The 16,996-nt window shown below is 45.9% G+C and overlaps 1 protein-coding gene across 2 annotated transcripts in view; it reads left to right on the top strand.

Moving 5' to 3' along the window:
• Zfat (zinc finger and AT-hook domain containing) overlaps positions 1 to 16,996 on the top strand; it is a 188,343-nt gene that overhangs the window by 134,608 nt on the left and 36,739 nt on the right. For both annotated transcript variants that reach the window (XM_036208746.1, XM_036208745.1), the window contains exon 12: positions 15,825 to 15,963. In XM_036208746.1, the coding sequence (XP_036064639.1) occupies positions 15,825 to 15,963 (139 nt within the window). The remainder of the gene's footprint in view (positions 1 to 15,824; positions 15,964 to 16,996) is intronic.

Here is a 16,996-nt window from a genome sequence, read left to right as displayed (position 1 = left end):
AGTCTGGGAAAACCTCCGGCCTTCCCGTGCTTCTTGCTGTAACGTGCACGTCTCTCCGTTTCTGTCTGCCACTGCCCTCCTGCTGCTCTTTTCTTGTCTGTCTTCTCTGAAGCCCCGTATGCTATCACAGCTGTATACATGTGGTGTGTGGTTGGCAGAGTCAACCCTCACTTTTGGCAGTACTCACAGGGAAAACGTGGATTCCCCCCCCTCCCCCATGGCTGCAAATACCAGCCAGCTACCAGCCCCTCAACCTCAGCCTCCACTGCTCTAAGCAGACCCAGGGCAGCCACGTGACCTGTCCCCACCCCATGCTCAGCTTGTCCCTGCGCCTCACTCTTGCTCTGCTCTGCTTCCAGATGGCCACATTGGTCTCATCTTCTTCAGGCCTCAACCTTCATGCTGTGTTTCTGTAGGTTTAATGACATCTGGTAAATACTATAGTCACTTCTTTTGATGCTAAGATGTAAGTTCTGTGAAGCATTGGGTTTGCTTTTTGTTCTACCTGCTACACTCAGGCAGCACTTTGTAGGGAATGATGGGTACACTGTCTGCTCATCTTTCATTATTTTTTACACAGGGTCTCACCTAGGCCTGGCTGGCCTCAAACTTATTACGTAGTTGAGGATGACCTTGACCTCCTAATCCTTCTGCATCCACTATCCAAATAATGGAATTACAGGTACTGGGCATCATGCCCAGTTTATGTGGTGCTAGGCATGGAAGCCAGGGTTCTGTGCATGATAGGCAAGCACTCTGCCAGATAAGCTATATTCCTAGCCCTAATCTACAGGTCTGTAGGCTGATAGATTCTTCCTGGCAGGCTTCTAGGTGGCGAGTGGGATTTTTGAGCTGCTTTAAGAGCTCAGAACCACACAGGGCCAGGATCCCACACACCTTCTATTGTGGGGCATTGCTGGGTGCATTCTCATTTCCTGTGTACCTTGAGCCCTAAGTTTGTCCTTCTCACAGTAGCAAGACCTGCAAGATTGAAACTGGATGAAGCATATGGGAGTCCATGCAGGGGCTGTACAGACACAGGTCACCAAGGTGGGATGGCAAGGGAAGGGAAAGAAATGGCTGATTGTGCCACCAGCACTCCAGGTGTTAGAAATACCACTGTCAGAATGGTATCACATTGATGATGTTCTTTGAAACCCAGAGTCATCTGTAAAATGAGAAGCTCACTGTAGTGGGAAGGTTGCCGAAGTCACCCAGCTGATGCAGCAGCAGGAGAGATTGTTGCTGCAGTCACAGTTATTTGCAGTAGCCTTGATTGAACTGTGCATCAGCTGCCCCGGGGGAGGGGGAAAAAGAGGGGGTGGTACCTGAGGTTTGGAGTCTGGCCCTAGGTCAAAGCCTGGTTTGATGGTGACTGTCTGAGAGCCCTCTGCAGCAGCCTCTACTTTCCTCATCTGTAAAATGTGCATATTATTTTTTTCACCCTAGGTGACAGGCAGGCAAGAGGGACTGTGGCCACTCTGACTGCTTTCTTTGTTCCCATCAGTGGATTTGAGTCCCCTTCATCTCCTCTTCTGTCACTTAAACATAAACAGGAAGCTCCTCAAATTCCAAGTGCAGATTTTCAGGTAAAAGGGATGCCATGTGTTCTTTTGCTTTAGATGAGGCCTTTTGCACCAAAGATACCCATCTGGGCCATCAGTGAGAGTCAGTTGCCTAATTCATTTTTCAAAAATTTCACACAGGTATACATTGTACATGGAGCCTATTCCCTCCATATCCTGCCTCCTTTATCTCATCCCCCACCCCCACCCCATTATTCTCCTCCATCACCCTAGACAATTTCAGTTCAGCTTTTATGCCACATATATGTCCATGCCGTTTGGAATGTTTGTCTTGAGCTTTGCTTCTTTATTCAGCTGAGTATTGATGAGACAGATCAGGGATCTTGCTCCTGGTTCTAATCCTCTCATTTCTTTGCAGTAGCCAAGTCTTTTGGCTGCCAAGTTCAGCCCTGGCCACTACAGGAGCATAAATGATTAATCTCTCATGTGGACTCTGAGAAAGGGTTGCAGGCCTGGGGGGATGGGGTGAAGGTGGACATGCTGATTGAAGTTGCTCTACAGCTTTGCAGGGTCAGTTCCTGCTTTCCCAGGTGCCAGGCTCCAGCAAGAAGGAGAACTTGCTCTTTCTAGAAAGTTGGAAAGGTTTCTGAAGCCTAGCAGAACATTCTTTGTATGCCATTATCCTCTGGTATGTGAACCTAGGGTGTGTGTTTATATTGGTTGGATACCCCGTAAGTGATCAGGTTCCTCTGTTTGTGACTGTACTGAGCTTTACTTTTATGAGCTGTCAACACATGTGCTCTGATGCCTGCATCCTCCAGTTTCTCTGGCTGTTACATGCACAGGGTGTGCTGGCTTTGGGATCTGCAAGCTTCATTAGGTGATCCCTGATTGCAGAGTGATTCCAGAGTGGTTGTAGAACTGTGCAGCAGCAGCAGCAGCAGCAGCAGCAGCAGCAGCAATGCATAGATGCCCATGTCAGCCCATAGTTTGGTGTGAAGAATTTTTCCATTGCCCTGCTAGGCATGCTGTGATCTCTGTACACTTTCATTTTCATGGCCATCATGGCCATGAGTTTTCTTCCTCCTCTCCCTCCCTCCCTTCTTTACATCTTCCCTAGTAAAAACAGTTTCTTCATTTTTCTTATTTTAAAACTGTGTGTCAGTTTTTGGTTATATGTTGTAAATTCAGTCTCTCATTCTGTGACTTCCACTTTACAATGTCTTTTCAGGTCTTTAATGACTTTTAAGAAGACATTGAAAATGGGTTCTTAGGTTTTAGGGTACTGATTTTAGGATGGTTGGCTGGGCATCACATGAATTGTTAAAAGACCATGGTAGCTGGCTGCTGAGTCCCTCCAGCCCTGGCTCCAGAGAACCATAGCTGTCCTGATGTGGACTCTGCGAGCAGACAGTTGGAGGCCTAGGGTAGGGGCAGGTGGACATGCTGATTGCAAGGGTTCCTAGTGAGAAGGAGACTGGTTCTTCTGAGAAAAGTTGGGAGATTGTTTGACATGTCATATGGTGAGTTAACATACTCAAGGAGTGAGTGTGAACATATGTGATGAATATGTCCCAATATCAGGCACAAGACAGCACATGTACTATTAGTAACTTATGGATGAAAAAATACTGGAACAATCAATTTTGTCTTAAATTTGTGAAGTGTGACAACATAATCTTTCATAGCATAAGTAAAATCATTCACTTCAGTAGGGGTGGGAAATGTCTTTAGAGAATGTGAGCCTATGAACCATGCTTGGATGAGGTTTGATGCTTTGCCTGGAGTGAGTGGGTCAGCACTGAATTCATTTTGGGCTTCATCATTCACATGGCTTCAGCTCTTTGTCATTAAGACATGGCATATAAGATATCACACCCCTTTCTTTTCTTCCATGTCACGTGGTGTTAGGATCAATTGATTAATGAGAATATTCATGATGTGGCCTAGCAGAAAGGAGCAAGGTCAGAATGACCTACAAAGTAGACCATGAGGTACCCTCAGAGAGACAGTTCTATCTGCCCAGGTCTGTGAAGTTGTCCTAGAGTTCAACAATGTAGAGCAGGGTGAGGTGGGGTGTCTTTAGAAAAGAAGGAACAGCTCAAAGATGTGGGTGGAGCTGTAGGTGATACTGCGTGGAACGAGCTATTGTGCACCTGTGTCATATACACACACCTGGCTCTCACAGCACTTGCCTCAAGCTCATGGAAGGCTTTATACATGCCTTTCCCACCAGATGCAGTGACTGCTTTATCACAGGAGACTCTGAGCAGGTCATCTGAGGCTGTGCCTGCCCACCTCTCTGTAGGCTTCATCAGACTTAGGAGCCTCTGAGCGGGAGAAAGTGGGGGAACTTATAAAGAGAATAATGGGTGAGAAGCCATTAGGGGTGTGGTCCAGGACATGGGACATGAGAATCAGGTCACAGTGACAGTAGTGAGGAAGGATGTGATGTGACTGAATCACCCCAGTGACTGGGGTGACCATGGAGAGTAGTACAGGCAGAGCTGTGGACAGACATGGAACAGGCCTGCAAAGAAAGCACATTCCCCCATCCTCCCAGAGGGCAGCAGGGAGCCACAGATTAAGCAGAGGTATATATGGTCTTCTTTCATGTGTGAAAAGATTATTCTCAGGAGGTCAATGCAGAAGGAGCAGGGAGTCTGGGCAATAGGTACATGCAGGTGAGGGTCAGATTTTTTACCTGGCTCTCAGTGACTATCTAAACTTCTCTTCCCTTCTGGACACTCTGCTTCAGAAGTTCAGCTCTGGGTCTGGGGCTGTTTTCCATCTTGATTGGTTACTCAGTTTAACATAATGTCTACATATTTCTGATTACTTGACAATGCAGCCAGTTGTAGAAAGCAGGAAAAGCTGGCAATGTAAGAAGAAAAAATTAAAGTAAATGTAACCCGAGTTGTATTTACTTAATCTTTTGGTATGTTATATTCCATTTTTTCTCGTATGCCTACAAGAATCCTGGGTGACTAGCATATCTTCGGAGTGCAGTAGGCTGGAGGGAGTGCTCATGTGTCACAGGTGTAGTCTACAGCGCCTTCCCTGCTTTCCTCGGGTGCTATCCTTAGTGCCCTCAGTTCCGGACACTGGAGAAAAGCCAAAAGGAACTCAGCAACTTGGAGTGCATGTTCTCATGGAGAGTAAGAGGCAAAGTGTGTGTCATAGTACAGCATAGTGAAAGCCACGGCAGGGAGTCATTTCAGTGAAGTGGTTGGGAGGTGGGAGGGGATGATCTCTGAGCTCATGGAGCAAGACTCTGTAAGCAGTGTGTCTGGGAGAGCTGGGGTCCAGGGAGGACATCCCAGTTTCTGCAGTCATCACTTGCCATCAGAACTCGGGATGGAACAAGAGCATAGACAGCCTGGCAGTGGTGATGGGGAGGGGCCCTGGAGCACACTGCCATCTCAGCCTGGCAGTGGTGATGGGGAGGGGTCCTGGAGCACACTGCCATCTCATCCTGGCAGTGGTGATGGGGAGGGGCCCTGGAGCACACTGCCATCTCATCCTGGCAGTGGTGATGGGGAGGGGCCCTGGAGCACACTGCCATCTCAGCCTGGCAGTGGTGATGGGGAGGGGCCCTGGAGCACACTGCCATCTCAGCCTGGCAGTGGTGATGGAGACAGGCCATGGAGCACTTAGCAGCACTGTCAGGCAAATGATCCCTGGCCTCTTACAGTAACTGTGTTCTGACAGTTTTTTGTTCTTTTTTGATCATGTTTTTAATTAATTAAACTTATTTATTTTACATCTTGACCACAGTTTCTCCTCCCTCTTTTCCTCCCCTCCCCTCCCCTACCTCCTTTCTGCCTACCCTCGCCAATCCACTCCTCCTCCATTTCTGTTCAGAAAGGGGCAGGCCTCCCATGGATATCAACAAAACATGGCATATCAAATTGCAGTAAGACTAAGTACCTCCCCTTGTATTAAGGCTGGGCAAGGCAACCCAGTATGAGGAGTAGGGCCCCAAAAGCCAGCAAAAAAGTCAGAGACATCCCCTACTCCCTCTGTTAGGAGTCCCACAAGTAAACCAAACTATACAACCATCACATATATGTAGAAGGCCCAGGTCTGTCCTGTCCTATCCCATGAAGGCTCCCTGGTTGTCGATTCAGATTCTGAGTTCCTATGAGCCCAGGTTAGTTGATTCTGAGGGTTTTCTTCTGATGTCCTTGACTCCTCTGCTCGTACAATCCTTCTTCCCTCTCTTCAGTAGGATTCCCTGAACTTGGTCTAATGTTTGGCTGTGGGTCTGCATCTGTTTCCATCAGTTGCTAGATGAAGCCTCTCTGATGACAATTGGGGTAGGCACCAATCTCTGAGTACAGCAGAGTATTGGTAGGCATCATTGACTTTTTTTTTTCCTCTTGTTGTGTTTGGTTCCATCTTAGGTCTTCAGGTTATCCAGCCTCTGGGTCCTGGCATACCAATTAGTCTGACAGTATTTTTTTTTTTTTTTTGGATTTTTTTGAGACAAGTTTCCTCTGTGTAGTTTTGAGACCAGGCTGGCCTCAAACTCACAAAGATCCTCCTGCCTCTGCCTCCTGAGTGCTGGGATTAAAGGCGTGTGCGACTACCGCCTGGCTCTGACAGTATTTTTTAACCCCCAGATTTCAGAGGAGGAAACTAGCACATCAGGGGTTAAAGGAAAATGCTCAAGTTCCATGGCTTATAGGAGATGGTGGGAACCATTTCCTGATCCATTGCTCTAAGGGGGCACGAGGACACAGAAGGTCAGGTACACCACAGTCCTGCCACCAGCTCTTGTTTACTATTACTATTTGGTCAGTGTTGGTGGAGTCCACCTTGGCCAAGGCCTTGCTGAGTCTTTAGCAGGGAGTTTGAGATCCTTGAGCAGTGTATTCCATCACCATCCTGGCTTCCTTCCTCTTCTGCCCTGTGCCTGCTGCATTCTCTGCTCTCATTGCTATTTCTGCAGGGCTGCTTTCCTGGTAGCTGCGGGCTTGTCATTTCTGATTGGGTGCAGGCAGTTGAAGAAATCAGTAGGATGTCATGGATTGTGCTGTGCACGATCTTGCTAGAATAGGTAAAAATGTGGCTGTCTTCTTGACATTCCAGTGTTTCCTGATGCAACAAAAAACGAGGCTCCGTTCTATCTATGTAACTGCTGTGAAACTGTTCTCTTGCTGCGGCTGTTAATTTCCTATTTCTTTTCTGTCATTTTCTTCTATAACATGTTGACTTCGAAAATAATAGTGGTGGTGACAGCTCACACAGGAAATACTTATCATGTGTCATATGCTGTATTTATAGTATCTTACTCCATCCTTACGGGATCTGATGTTATATCCATTTGATAGATGAGAAAAGAGAGGCATAAAAAAGGTCACGAGGCTTTCCCTGGTGATGAAATGGTGCAGCTTAGACTTGTGCCTGCATTGGCTTCAGAGGCTTTTCTTAGGCTTTACACAGATCTGTCTCTGTGTGTGTGTGTGTGTGTGTGTGTGTGTGTGTGTGTGTGTGTGTGTCTGTCTGTCTCTCTCTGGTGTGTTTGTGTGTGCTATTGTTTTGTTTTAGAGACTTGCTGTATAGCCCAGTTTTGCCCCCAAGTTGCTGGTATTAAAGCTATACCCAATCATACCTGGCTTCAAATGTCTTTTTGTTCTTAGTATCTTTAAAACTCTCACATTAATCTGGCATCATTCTTTTTCCTTGCCTGAGGTAGTTTTGGCTGTGTAAGGCAGTATGTGCTCTAAATTCCTTGGGCATGTTTAGTTGAATTCATTGCTGTACTTGAACTTGGTCTAAGGATTTGGAGTTAGCTCACCATGTGTCTATGTCAGCATTTGCTCTTGCATGTGTTTCCTCCTGTGTGACTTTAGGCAGGTGACATAATCATCGTCAAATTCAGTTAACTGTCTAAATGAAAAGAAGGGAAGGAAGGAAGGTGGGAAGGGAAGAGAAGGAAGGAAGGAAAGAAGGAAAGAGGGAAGGAAAGAAGCATTTCCAGTTTACAAGATTGTTGTGAGGCCAAGCAAGTGCATGGAAAGTATCTCTTACCGTGTATTGTATACACAGTGTCTATGTATGAGTGGTCCTTTATATGTGCTGGTCTTCAAGCTTAGGCAAGGAGAATGTTGCTGTAGCAGTAGGGATTACCTCCAGAGGTCACCACAGTGGCAAAGCATCTCATAAATCCAAGTCTAGAGTCTGTGGGAGAGGATAGCTCTGATACGGAGGAGAGAAGTAGGTATGCAAGCAAAACCCTCTGTAGGTGTGGCGATGACCTGATGGACCTAACTCTGCTGTAATCTTACCTCTGCTTCCTAACATAATACTCTTTGGCAAGTGACAGCTTATTTATGCACATATATAAACATTTTATTAGAAAGGATATTTTACCTCAGTTGGTTATATGTTTTATAGCGGATCTGGCCCTGAGCCTAATATATTACCATCCTCCCTCCCTCCTTCCCTCCCTCTCTCCCTCCCTCCCTTCCTCCCTCTCTCTCTCTCTCTCTCTCTCTCTCTCTCTCTCTCTCTCTCTCTCTCTGTCACACACACACACACAGACACACACACACACACACACTGAAGTAATTTATCCATTCTTTTCCCTTCGCATCTCCCCATTTTCTTCTGACTTCATACTGTTTTCTTGCCTCTTGGCTGTGGGAGAGATGGAGACTACCTAGTGACTGGCTGTATGTAAACCTGAGCTCTGAGATTCCTCTCTGGGCACTGCAGAGAGGTCCTGGCTGAGTGGCTTCTCCTCGTCAGCACACGAAGCTTGAGTATAATCTGGAGCCTGTAAGAGCCAGGCTTTCTCTTCTCTGGCATCGTTTAATACTAGGTATATTTTCATCAATGTAAAAGTATGATTGTAGACAAAAGATGAGTGGATGTTTAATTGGGTGCTTAGATGACAAAGCTGAACTTAGTTGATGGTTAAATAGACTAAGAAGGTGCTGTGACCTTTGAAAACAACTTCAGTGGTCTGATTATCCCACCATCAAAAAGAAGTGTACCAGCTGTTCTCTGACTGCTGATCACTTTGCTAACTCACTTAAAATGCAGCACTAAGGAAATGTCTTCAGTGGCTTATGGTGTACCTCACTGGTCCAACCCTCAGCACCAGGAAAATAGAAAACTCTTTACGACTCTTTATAGGAGTGTGTCCCAGGCATGAGTTACCGTTAGTGTGTACAGAGATGGTGCAGTTGTGGTGATGTGGGAGGGATACTTTGAAGCCTTTGTTGATGATGGTGGGAGGACCATGGTGCTTGGTGAGGGGGTGGACCTTGCTTTGCATGCCTCAGGCTGCAGACAGGCCTCTGGGTGGAAAGGGAAGGGATGTTCTCATGGAGGTTGGTAGGGCTATCTACTGGGCAGTTTTTCAAATCTCAGATGACCAAGTTGGTAAATGTAGGCACAGTTCAGCCTCAGCATGTGAGGAGCTTACTTCCACAATCCCCGACAGACACCAGCATTTGCATATGCTCAAGTCCTTTCTGTATGATGGCCCACGATATGCACATGACTGAGGCACATTACAAATACTTTGTCTCCAGATTAACTTCCCATACCTAAAGCAATGTTACAATTTAAATAGTTGTTATAGACATCTGCATATGCCTAGAACAGACACATTTTGAGAACTTAAAAGAATTTTGAGAATTTACAAGAACTTTGGATCCTTGATTGACTCCCCAGGAGTGGAACTTGTGACTATAAAGGCCTGGCAGTGTTGTGCAACTGATTGAGCACAAGTGTCCTGAGACCTGCTGCATTTTGTACTTCTCAGATTACAGTCCATTCTGTCTTTGTGACCTTTTTGCAACCTTGGCAGTCGAGCAGAGGTTTATTAAGGAATTAAAAGTGTTGGGGAGGAGAGTAAAGCTAGGCAGGGTGTGGAGATGTGAGTTTGTAATCCCAGTAGTGGGGAGGTAGAAATCTGTGGATCTCTAGCCCAAGTAGTGACCTCCAGGCCAATGAGAAACAAAACAAGATGGTGGCTCCTAAGGAGCAACACCTGAGGTTGACCTCTGACCTCCATCCACGCACCATACAAATTAATGTGAACACACTTGAGAATGGGCACATGCACTCCCCTCCCCCCAAAACAACTGGAGTTGTCATGGTTAACTAGTGGTGGATCCAATATCTGAGCCCACCTCTTAGTTTCTGGTTCATTCATGGTTTTACTTCATTTACTTACTCTTGCTTGATGTAACAATGATAATGTCATCATTCTGGGCCCACTATAGTGTGAAGGTACTTGCGGCCTAATAATGCTGCATCTAATACATATCTTGCACCAACTAGTCCACTTGGTACAGGTTGCTACAGCAACATTTTCTTTTCCTGCATTTACCAGGATGTCAATCAAGTAAGTGGTTTATCTTCTGTTTTAATTTTCTAGGTCTGTCTCATCCAGGATGTCAAACTTAGGCTTATAAAATTGTGCTCCACATCCCTGGATTTCCCACACTAGAGTCATCTGATACTGTCATCCTCTGCATGGAAAGGTCCATCTCATAGGGGAGGTTCACATTTTGGTCTCTGAGCCTTTGGGGACACACCCAAAACTGGAATGTAGAACTTGTTTGCACTAATGAGACTTTTTCTGATAAAAACCCATGAACTTAGGGAGTCACTGCCTTACAAATTCAATTGCACCTTTTTTTTTCAGCCTGCACTGTGGGTCAAGAGTAGATATCTTCTGAGAATTGGCCCATGATCCAGAACTCACTCCTGCCCCATGCCATCCTGGCAGCTTGCTTTTGTTTTCACCATGTTAGTCAACTCTGCAGGGAGCTCACCAGAGCTGTCCTCTCTGGGTCTGGCCTGTGGACACTGGTAAGGCCATTTCTAATTGGGATTCTCAGTGTCCTTGACTCTACCATCTCTCCTACTCTGAGGACAGCAGCCTTGGACCCTACAACTCCAGAAGCTTCTGATTCCTCTGCCCGAGCACCCTCCCTGCAGCCCTCCTTCCCGCCCATCACTCTGGGCCACCAGGGTAATACAGAGCTGCCAGGTCTCTTGTTACAGCCACATTCAGTCATAGCATCTTCCAAGTTCCTGTGCCCAGACAGACATCTATACCACAGAAGTTTTTTGTGTTTAAGATTTATGGCTTTACTCATCTCTAGTCTGGGGGGTGGGGGTCTATACTTCTTACTTTTACCCCCATAAGACTGGTATCCTTTCTTTCTTTTCTGTGATCTAGATGACCCCTTTACTCAAGGCTTTCAGCCCCTTTCTCCCCACACACCATCTGACATTCCCTCTTCTTCTCTCCAGCTGCTCACATTCTTGCATGGGCATCGTCCCCTGACTCACTGTGGCCCTCACTGTCTCTTGCCTATACCACTGAAGCAAAGGATGATTGGTTCCTGCCTCACTCTTGTTCCTTTCAATCCATCCTCTGTCTAGTTTCCAAAGCACAGTTTGAAACGTGAACAAAATGTCTACAGTTCAAGTCCCGGAGTTTGATGGAGTTAAAAACCACACCATATTCTAGTGCTTTCCTCTTTAAGCAAATACGAAGTTATTATTTTTGGAATGCTAGCATTTACATAGACATCCAGAAAAGACACTGATATTCTTTACAGCCCACACGGGGCTGTCACTCTCTTGCCTGACACCTAATGTTGGCTCCTAGAGCCTAATAGTACTTTTTCCACGGAGCACACATTAACAGTTGGTGTGTGAGTATGTGTGCGTGCAGGCACATGCTCATGCTTGTGTACCATAGTGAAAGTCAGCAGTGGCCTTAGTCTTTCCAAGTGTACCAGGGCTTAGTCAATGGTTGTTATTAGTTAATGGTTAACTCTGGGCTGGCTCCTATCTATGATATCTTAGCAGGCCAGCCTGAATCCCTCCCAGAAGAGCTGTGAGGAAGATAGATGCCCAGATGGCCAGTGAAAAACTAAATCATTTCCTGTGATTAGTTCTGCCTGGGGCTCCAAAACAGTACAGACTAGGAGACTATGAGGCTTTGGGCAAGTTCCTAAATCACTAATTCCTAAATGTGCCTCCATTTCCTTATCAGTAAAATGGGAACAATAATTGTACCCCTATAAAATTATGAGACTTAGAGGAATGAGTCCATGAAAAGCATGGCTACTCAGCATACGGAAGCTCAGGAAATATTAAACGAAACAGCTTAGTCATGATGTTAGATCTCAGAAAGATGGTTAAATAACTCCAGTGCACCTGAACAGAAGCTGTGGCTCACAGCTCCCTGTCTTTTTTCTATCCCCTTTTTCTTGAACCACAGTAAGAACTTTTGGCTTTCTTCCAAGTGAACTATGTGGATGCCATGAGTTATGTCTCCCTAACTCTTGGCTGGATTCCGTTCTGAAGGTTCAGAATAAATAACTTCCCTTATGAGGTCCAGTGCCATTTGCTATTTGAGAGTATCTGTTGTATGAACCAAGTTTCATGATTTAGTTTGCCTAGGTAGCATTTAATCTTTGGAAACTCATATATATTCAGGGAATCATAAGCCTGCCTTCATTCATCATGGGATCTCCAGGTCAGAGAACAGTGTCTCACTCACAGTAGGAGGTCAGCAAATCGATGCTTCGGATATGATTTTAAGATCTGAATCAGTAACACAACCAGAGTGGGTTAGCTATGGCTTGCCTGCCTTCTCACCTGTCATAGCTGCTGGAGCATTCTCTGATTGACACTACCAAGGCTTCTCAACTTAGAACTTGATTTGCCCGAAAGGTCCAGGTGTGGCTCAGTGAATGTAGTTTAGGACAGAGGACCCCAACAGGGGATTTCATGGAATGATGGAAAGGTTTAGGGAACAGACTCAAGCCCTGGGAAAGGAGTCATTATCTTTCAAGCCCCAGAACAGTTCACCAGAAAGACATCTGCTCGGCCTAGTGCTGAGCTCATTGTATCCTTTGGCCCGATGCCGCAGTCTACATGGCAGGGTGTGTCAGAGTGCTCCCCCGAGCCTTCCAGTGGCAAGAATTGACATGTGGCTAAAAATCTGTCGCTTGGGGACTGAGCTCTCATTTGGCCTCATCTGCACCTTCTCTTTCCTCTTGGCATCCCTGTTTGCCATTAGAAATTCTCTGTGTGGGAACTAGAAGGCTTTGAAACTCTCATGTGGCAGTTTATCTGCCTTGCCACTTGAAGGATGGACTTGGCTCCGCAGACTGAATTTGGCTTGTAGGACCATTCCTTACTTTGATTGTCCTTCTTGTTCTTGGCTGTTACATGCTGATCACCCCGTGTGGGCAGTACAACATTCTCTGTTTCTTTTATTTTTTGACGTCTGTGTAAATGCTAGCGTTCCCAAAATAATAAATTCATACTGTTTGCTTATTTAGAGAGGAAAGCACAAGACTGTGGTGTGGCTTTTAACTTTGTAATAGTCCTTTATTGGAATTGTAGTCCTTTTGCCCCTGTGTGGTTGGTAGATGAGAAACCCCTACAAGTTTTGCCTTTGTTTCAGGCCTATGGTCCAAACCACAAGGGTTCTGTGAAGGACTGATTGCAAAAACATAACCCTCCACGGGACAGCACTAAATATTTTGTGTCCCAGGATGCTTTTGATGTAGGTGTTCTTTGAGGACTTCCTGAAGCTTCTTTGTCTTTATTTTGGAGAGAAATAATAAATTCCTAGACCTTCGTGAAGTATGACATTTCTTTCTTTTTTAAAAGATTTATTTATTATTATATATACAGTGATCTGCCTGCATGTGTGCCTGCAGGCCAGAAGAGGGCACCAGATCCTGTTACAGATGGTTTTGAGCCACCATGTGGTTGGTGGGAATTGAACTCAGGACCTCCGGTAGAGTAGCCAGTGTTCTTAACCTCTGAGCCATCTCTCCAGCTCCCAGCATTTCTCTTAAGAGGATTTGAGCTGGTGGCGTTGTTCAGTGGCAGATTGCTTACCTAACAGTGCAAGGCAACAGTGCAGCTAAACCTAGGTGTCAATCCCCAGTGCTAAAATCAATACAGTTGAAATGGCATCCTTCTCTCCACTGGCATGACCTGCGGAGAGGGCAGGGGCAGATGCTGGGGCTAGGTAACAGAAGAGGCTGAGTGGTAAAAATGGCTGTGGTAAGCACCAGCTTTTTTGTCTGAATGATCAGCAGATTATGTAGCAAGATATGAATGGGAAGTTGCTTTGAGTTATGCTTGCAGCACTTCCCTGTGGAGAAAACTCAAAGGCCGTTAGATATTCCTACCTGGGGAAAGAGAGGAGGGGTCATACCGAATGTTCACATCCAGCCATCAATGGTATAAAAATGATCATGGAAACCAGAGCAGACAGACGTAACAGGCTTCAAGGCAGTGCCTTAGAGAGAGTCAACCCTGAATATCAGGGCTGAAAAGCTGATCTTGTCAGTTAGTGCCAAGGCCATCAGCAGAAGCTGGCAATAGCAGTGCTGCCATGTCCTTTTATGTGGGGAGGTGGCACCATCTGATAGATATGGGACATGGGGTCTGACAAGATGATGTTGGCCAAACCTTTGGGAACTGTTTTTCTGGGAGATTATAGAGCCCTAAGTGGAAGGGGAGGAGTGGAAGGCATGGGCAGAAACTGCTTTGAAGGAGTGGTTGGGTATACAATGAGAGAGAAGACTTAGGCAAAGGGCTTCCTTGTGTTTACCCATCTGTCTCTCCTCTCTGCCTCTCTCTGAGGAGACTAGAAGCCATTGCTGGAGGCTGTGGAAGCTTCGGGTCAGGGAGGGCATATACCCCGCCCCCCCCCCCCCACTGATTGGTTCTCTCCATTGTCAGTCATTGCTGTTTCTGCTTTAGTACCTCAGCATAGTAATGGTGAAAAATGGATGAATTTGTCAGTCACAGAGTTAAGGTGTTCATAATAGACACAGGGATGTGTCAGCCTCTGTGAGTGCAAGAGTTGTTATAAAATTGCTGATGGAGACCATAGGGAGCTCTCAGCACAGTGTCTCAGCTGTTGGTTTGTATTCCACCCTTTCATCCAGAGCATGGCCTAAGAAGGTAGCTATTATCCTCAGGTTTCTGATGAAGGAAGAGCTCAGAGACATTTTGCTACTTGTCTGAGGTTCCACTGCAGGTGAGTTCTACCTGTGAGGTTAAACATGCTTCATCTGAGCACCTCCTGCAACATCTAGAATGCTGAGGACATCTTGGGGGCCCATAGCTGCTTCTTACTACCCCGACAGAAAGCTGGTGTTGATAGATGGGCCCAAATGCCAAACAGGATTCCTGTTACTCTGTCTGAGCTACACGGCACCGTGATACAGGAGGACACTTTGGTATGCGAAAGAGCCTAGCATATGGCATAGCTTTTTTGAGGCTGAAGCCAAGGTCTTCCTAAGGGTACCTGATGGGTATTCCTTCCCTTCCTTGCATTGAGTTCCCAGAGGCAGTATGCAAGGAGCCAGACAAGGCTGTGGATCCATTTGTGGCTTTATTCTGTAAGTGCTTCCTCCGGCCTAGGTCAGGCTGCAGTGGCTTTTGCCAGCTACACATTCCCATGGCCCGGCACTGTGCGTTGTTACAGACTCTGACAGGGAATTGTCGCTAAGGAAGTTGTTTAGATGAAGGAACAAGAGTATCAAGGATTTGATTGTAACAGGAACTGCTTTTAACGACATCCATTTAAAATAGTGATTGGTTGGCATATTGCTATTTTATTTATCTTCTTCAGTGCCAAGGGTACAAGAAGAGAAATCATGAAATAAAGACTGCAGTTTTGTTTAGTGGCATCCCTGGGACCTACCTTACCCTGGCCACTTGGGGCTGCATGGAAGTAGGATGTGTTGGTTTGCTTTGATGTCAGCTTGATGTAAGCTAGAGTCATGTGGGAAGAGGGAACCTCAATTGAGAAAATGCCCCCACCAGATTGGCCCATGGGCAAGCTTGTGGTGCATTTCCTTGATTAATGACTGATGTAGATGTACTCATCCCACAGGAGTGTCACCCTGGGTGGTGGTCCCAAATTGTATAAGAAAGCGGGCTGAGCAAGCCATAGGGAGTGAACCAGTAAGCAGCACTCCTCTATGGCCTTTGCTTCAGCTCCTGTCTCCAGGTTCCTACTTTGAGTTCCTGCCCTGACTTTCCTTCAAGATGTACTGTGACCAGGGCATGTGAGCTGCAATAAGTCCTTTCCTCCCTGAGTTGCTTTGGGTCATGATATTTTATCACAGCACTGGAAACCCTAACTGGGATGAGCCATTCCCCAGCGACAGGGTGGACTGGGTCCGCTCATTTGCAGGTGTGCTGGTGTCAAACACTCACCTGGAGGCACACTTGGGGACGTTGACAGAGGCTCACCATTTCTGTTCCTTGTCCCCCTAGCCTTTCCGCTGTGCCCATTGCCATTACTCATGTAACATCTCTGGATCTCTGAAGCGACATTACAACAGGAAGCACCCCAACGAGGAGTATGCCAACGTGGGCAGCGGGGAGCTTGCAGCTGAAGCACTCATCCAGCAAGGTAGGTGAGGGGCCCAGGCCTGCTGAGGAGCACCGCTAGATGCTAACAGCTTAGTTCATTTACCATGGACTTGGTATCACGTTAGTTCTTCCCCTCTGTTGGTGTGTCATCGACACTCTCATTATTCACCAGAAGGCACGAGTCAGAATTACAACTGTAAAGTGGTGATCTAAAAGGGTGGAGGTAAAAGTTACAGTCTCTGATACCTGCAGCAGTGTTCACCAATACTGGTGTCTACTCCTGGTTTGCACATACTGTTTGCAGAGTAGAAATTTTAGGCCTTATTTTCTTCATTCAGTGTGTTGACAAGAACATTTTTGTTGTCCTTTGCTACAGTCTTTGACTTTGTAATTATAATTCCTGAGGGCTGTTGGTAATACAGCATTGCATGTAAGAGCTTAAAAGTTCTGTTGCTGAAAAATATGGAGTTTCTAAGGCTTTTTTCCCCTCTTTTTAACTATTACTAGTACATATGCATATAAAAGAATAAGCATAAATATAACCTGCAGAGTCATTCAGTGTTACTAGGGTTGACTACTTGGTATTGTTTCTAGGGTTGACTACTTGGTATTGGGTAATCAATTAGGGGGATCATTTCCATGGAAGACTAATTTTCCCTCTCTCAGGAGTTGTTAATTGCTTTTAGCTCTTCATCCATGTGTTGGGCCCTGTAAGATTCCCCCCACCCCCCATCTATCTTGGGATGTCAGCTGGTGGGGGAATTGTTCAGGTTTTGGGTCAGAAGCCATGTTGCTGAGATTTCATGGGTGTAGCTTCTGTAGCATAGCTAGAAGGTATGATCTCACAGAACATGTCATGGCCCTCTGGCTCTTGCAGTCTTTATGCCCTCCCTTCCTTGATGTTAAAGAAGATTCCCATGAACTCCAGAGAGGGGGCTAGACATGGGACGGGTGGGAGGAGGAAATGATCTAATTATATTTTAATTAGATTTAAAAATAAAATTGTAACCAATGCTACTATAGATATATTTAATAGTTGAACTTTGAGGGGAGATTTATAGAAAAACACATTT

This window comes from Onychomys torridus, chromosome 16 (assembly GCF_903995425.1).
Source record: "Onychomys torridus chromosome 16, mOncTor1.1, whole genome shotgun sequence".
Lineage (NCBI taxonomy): Eukaryota > Metazoa > Chordata > Mammalia > Rodentia > Cricetidae > Onychomys > Onychomys torridus.
The sequence above is the reverse complement of the archived record's forward strand: the minus strand, read 5'-3'. Positions and strand labels throughout refer to the sequence as shown.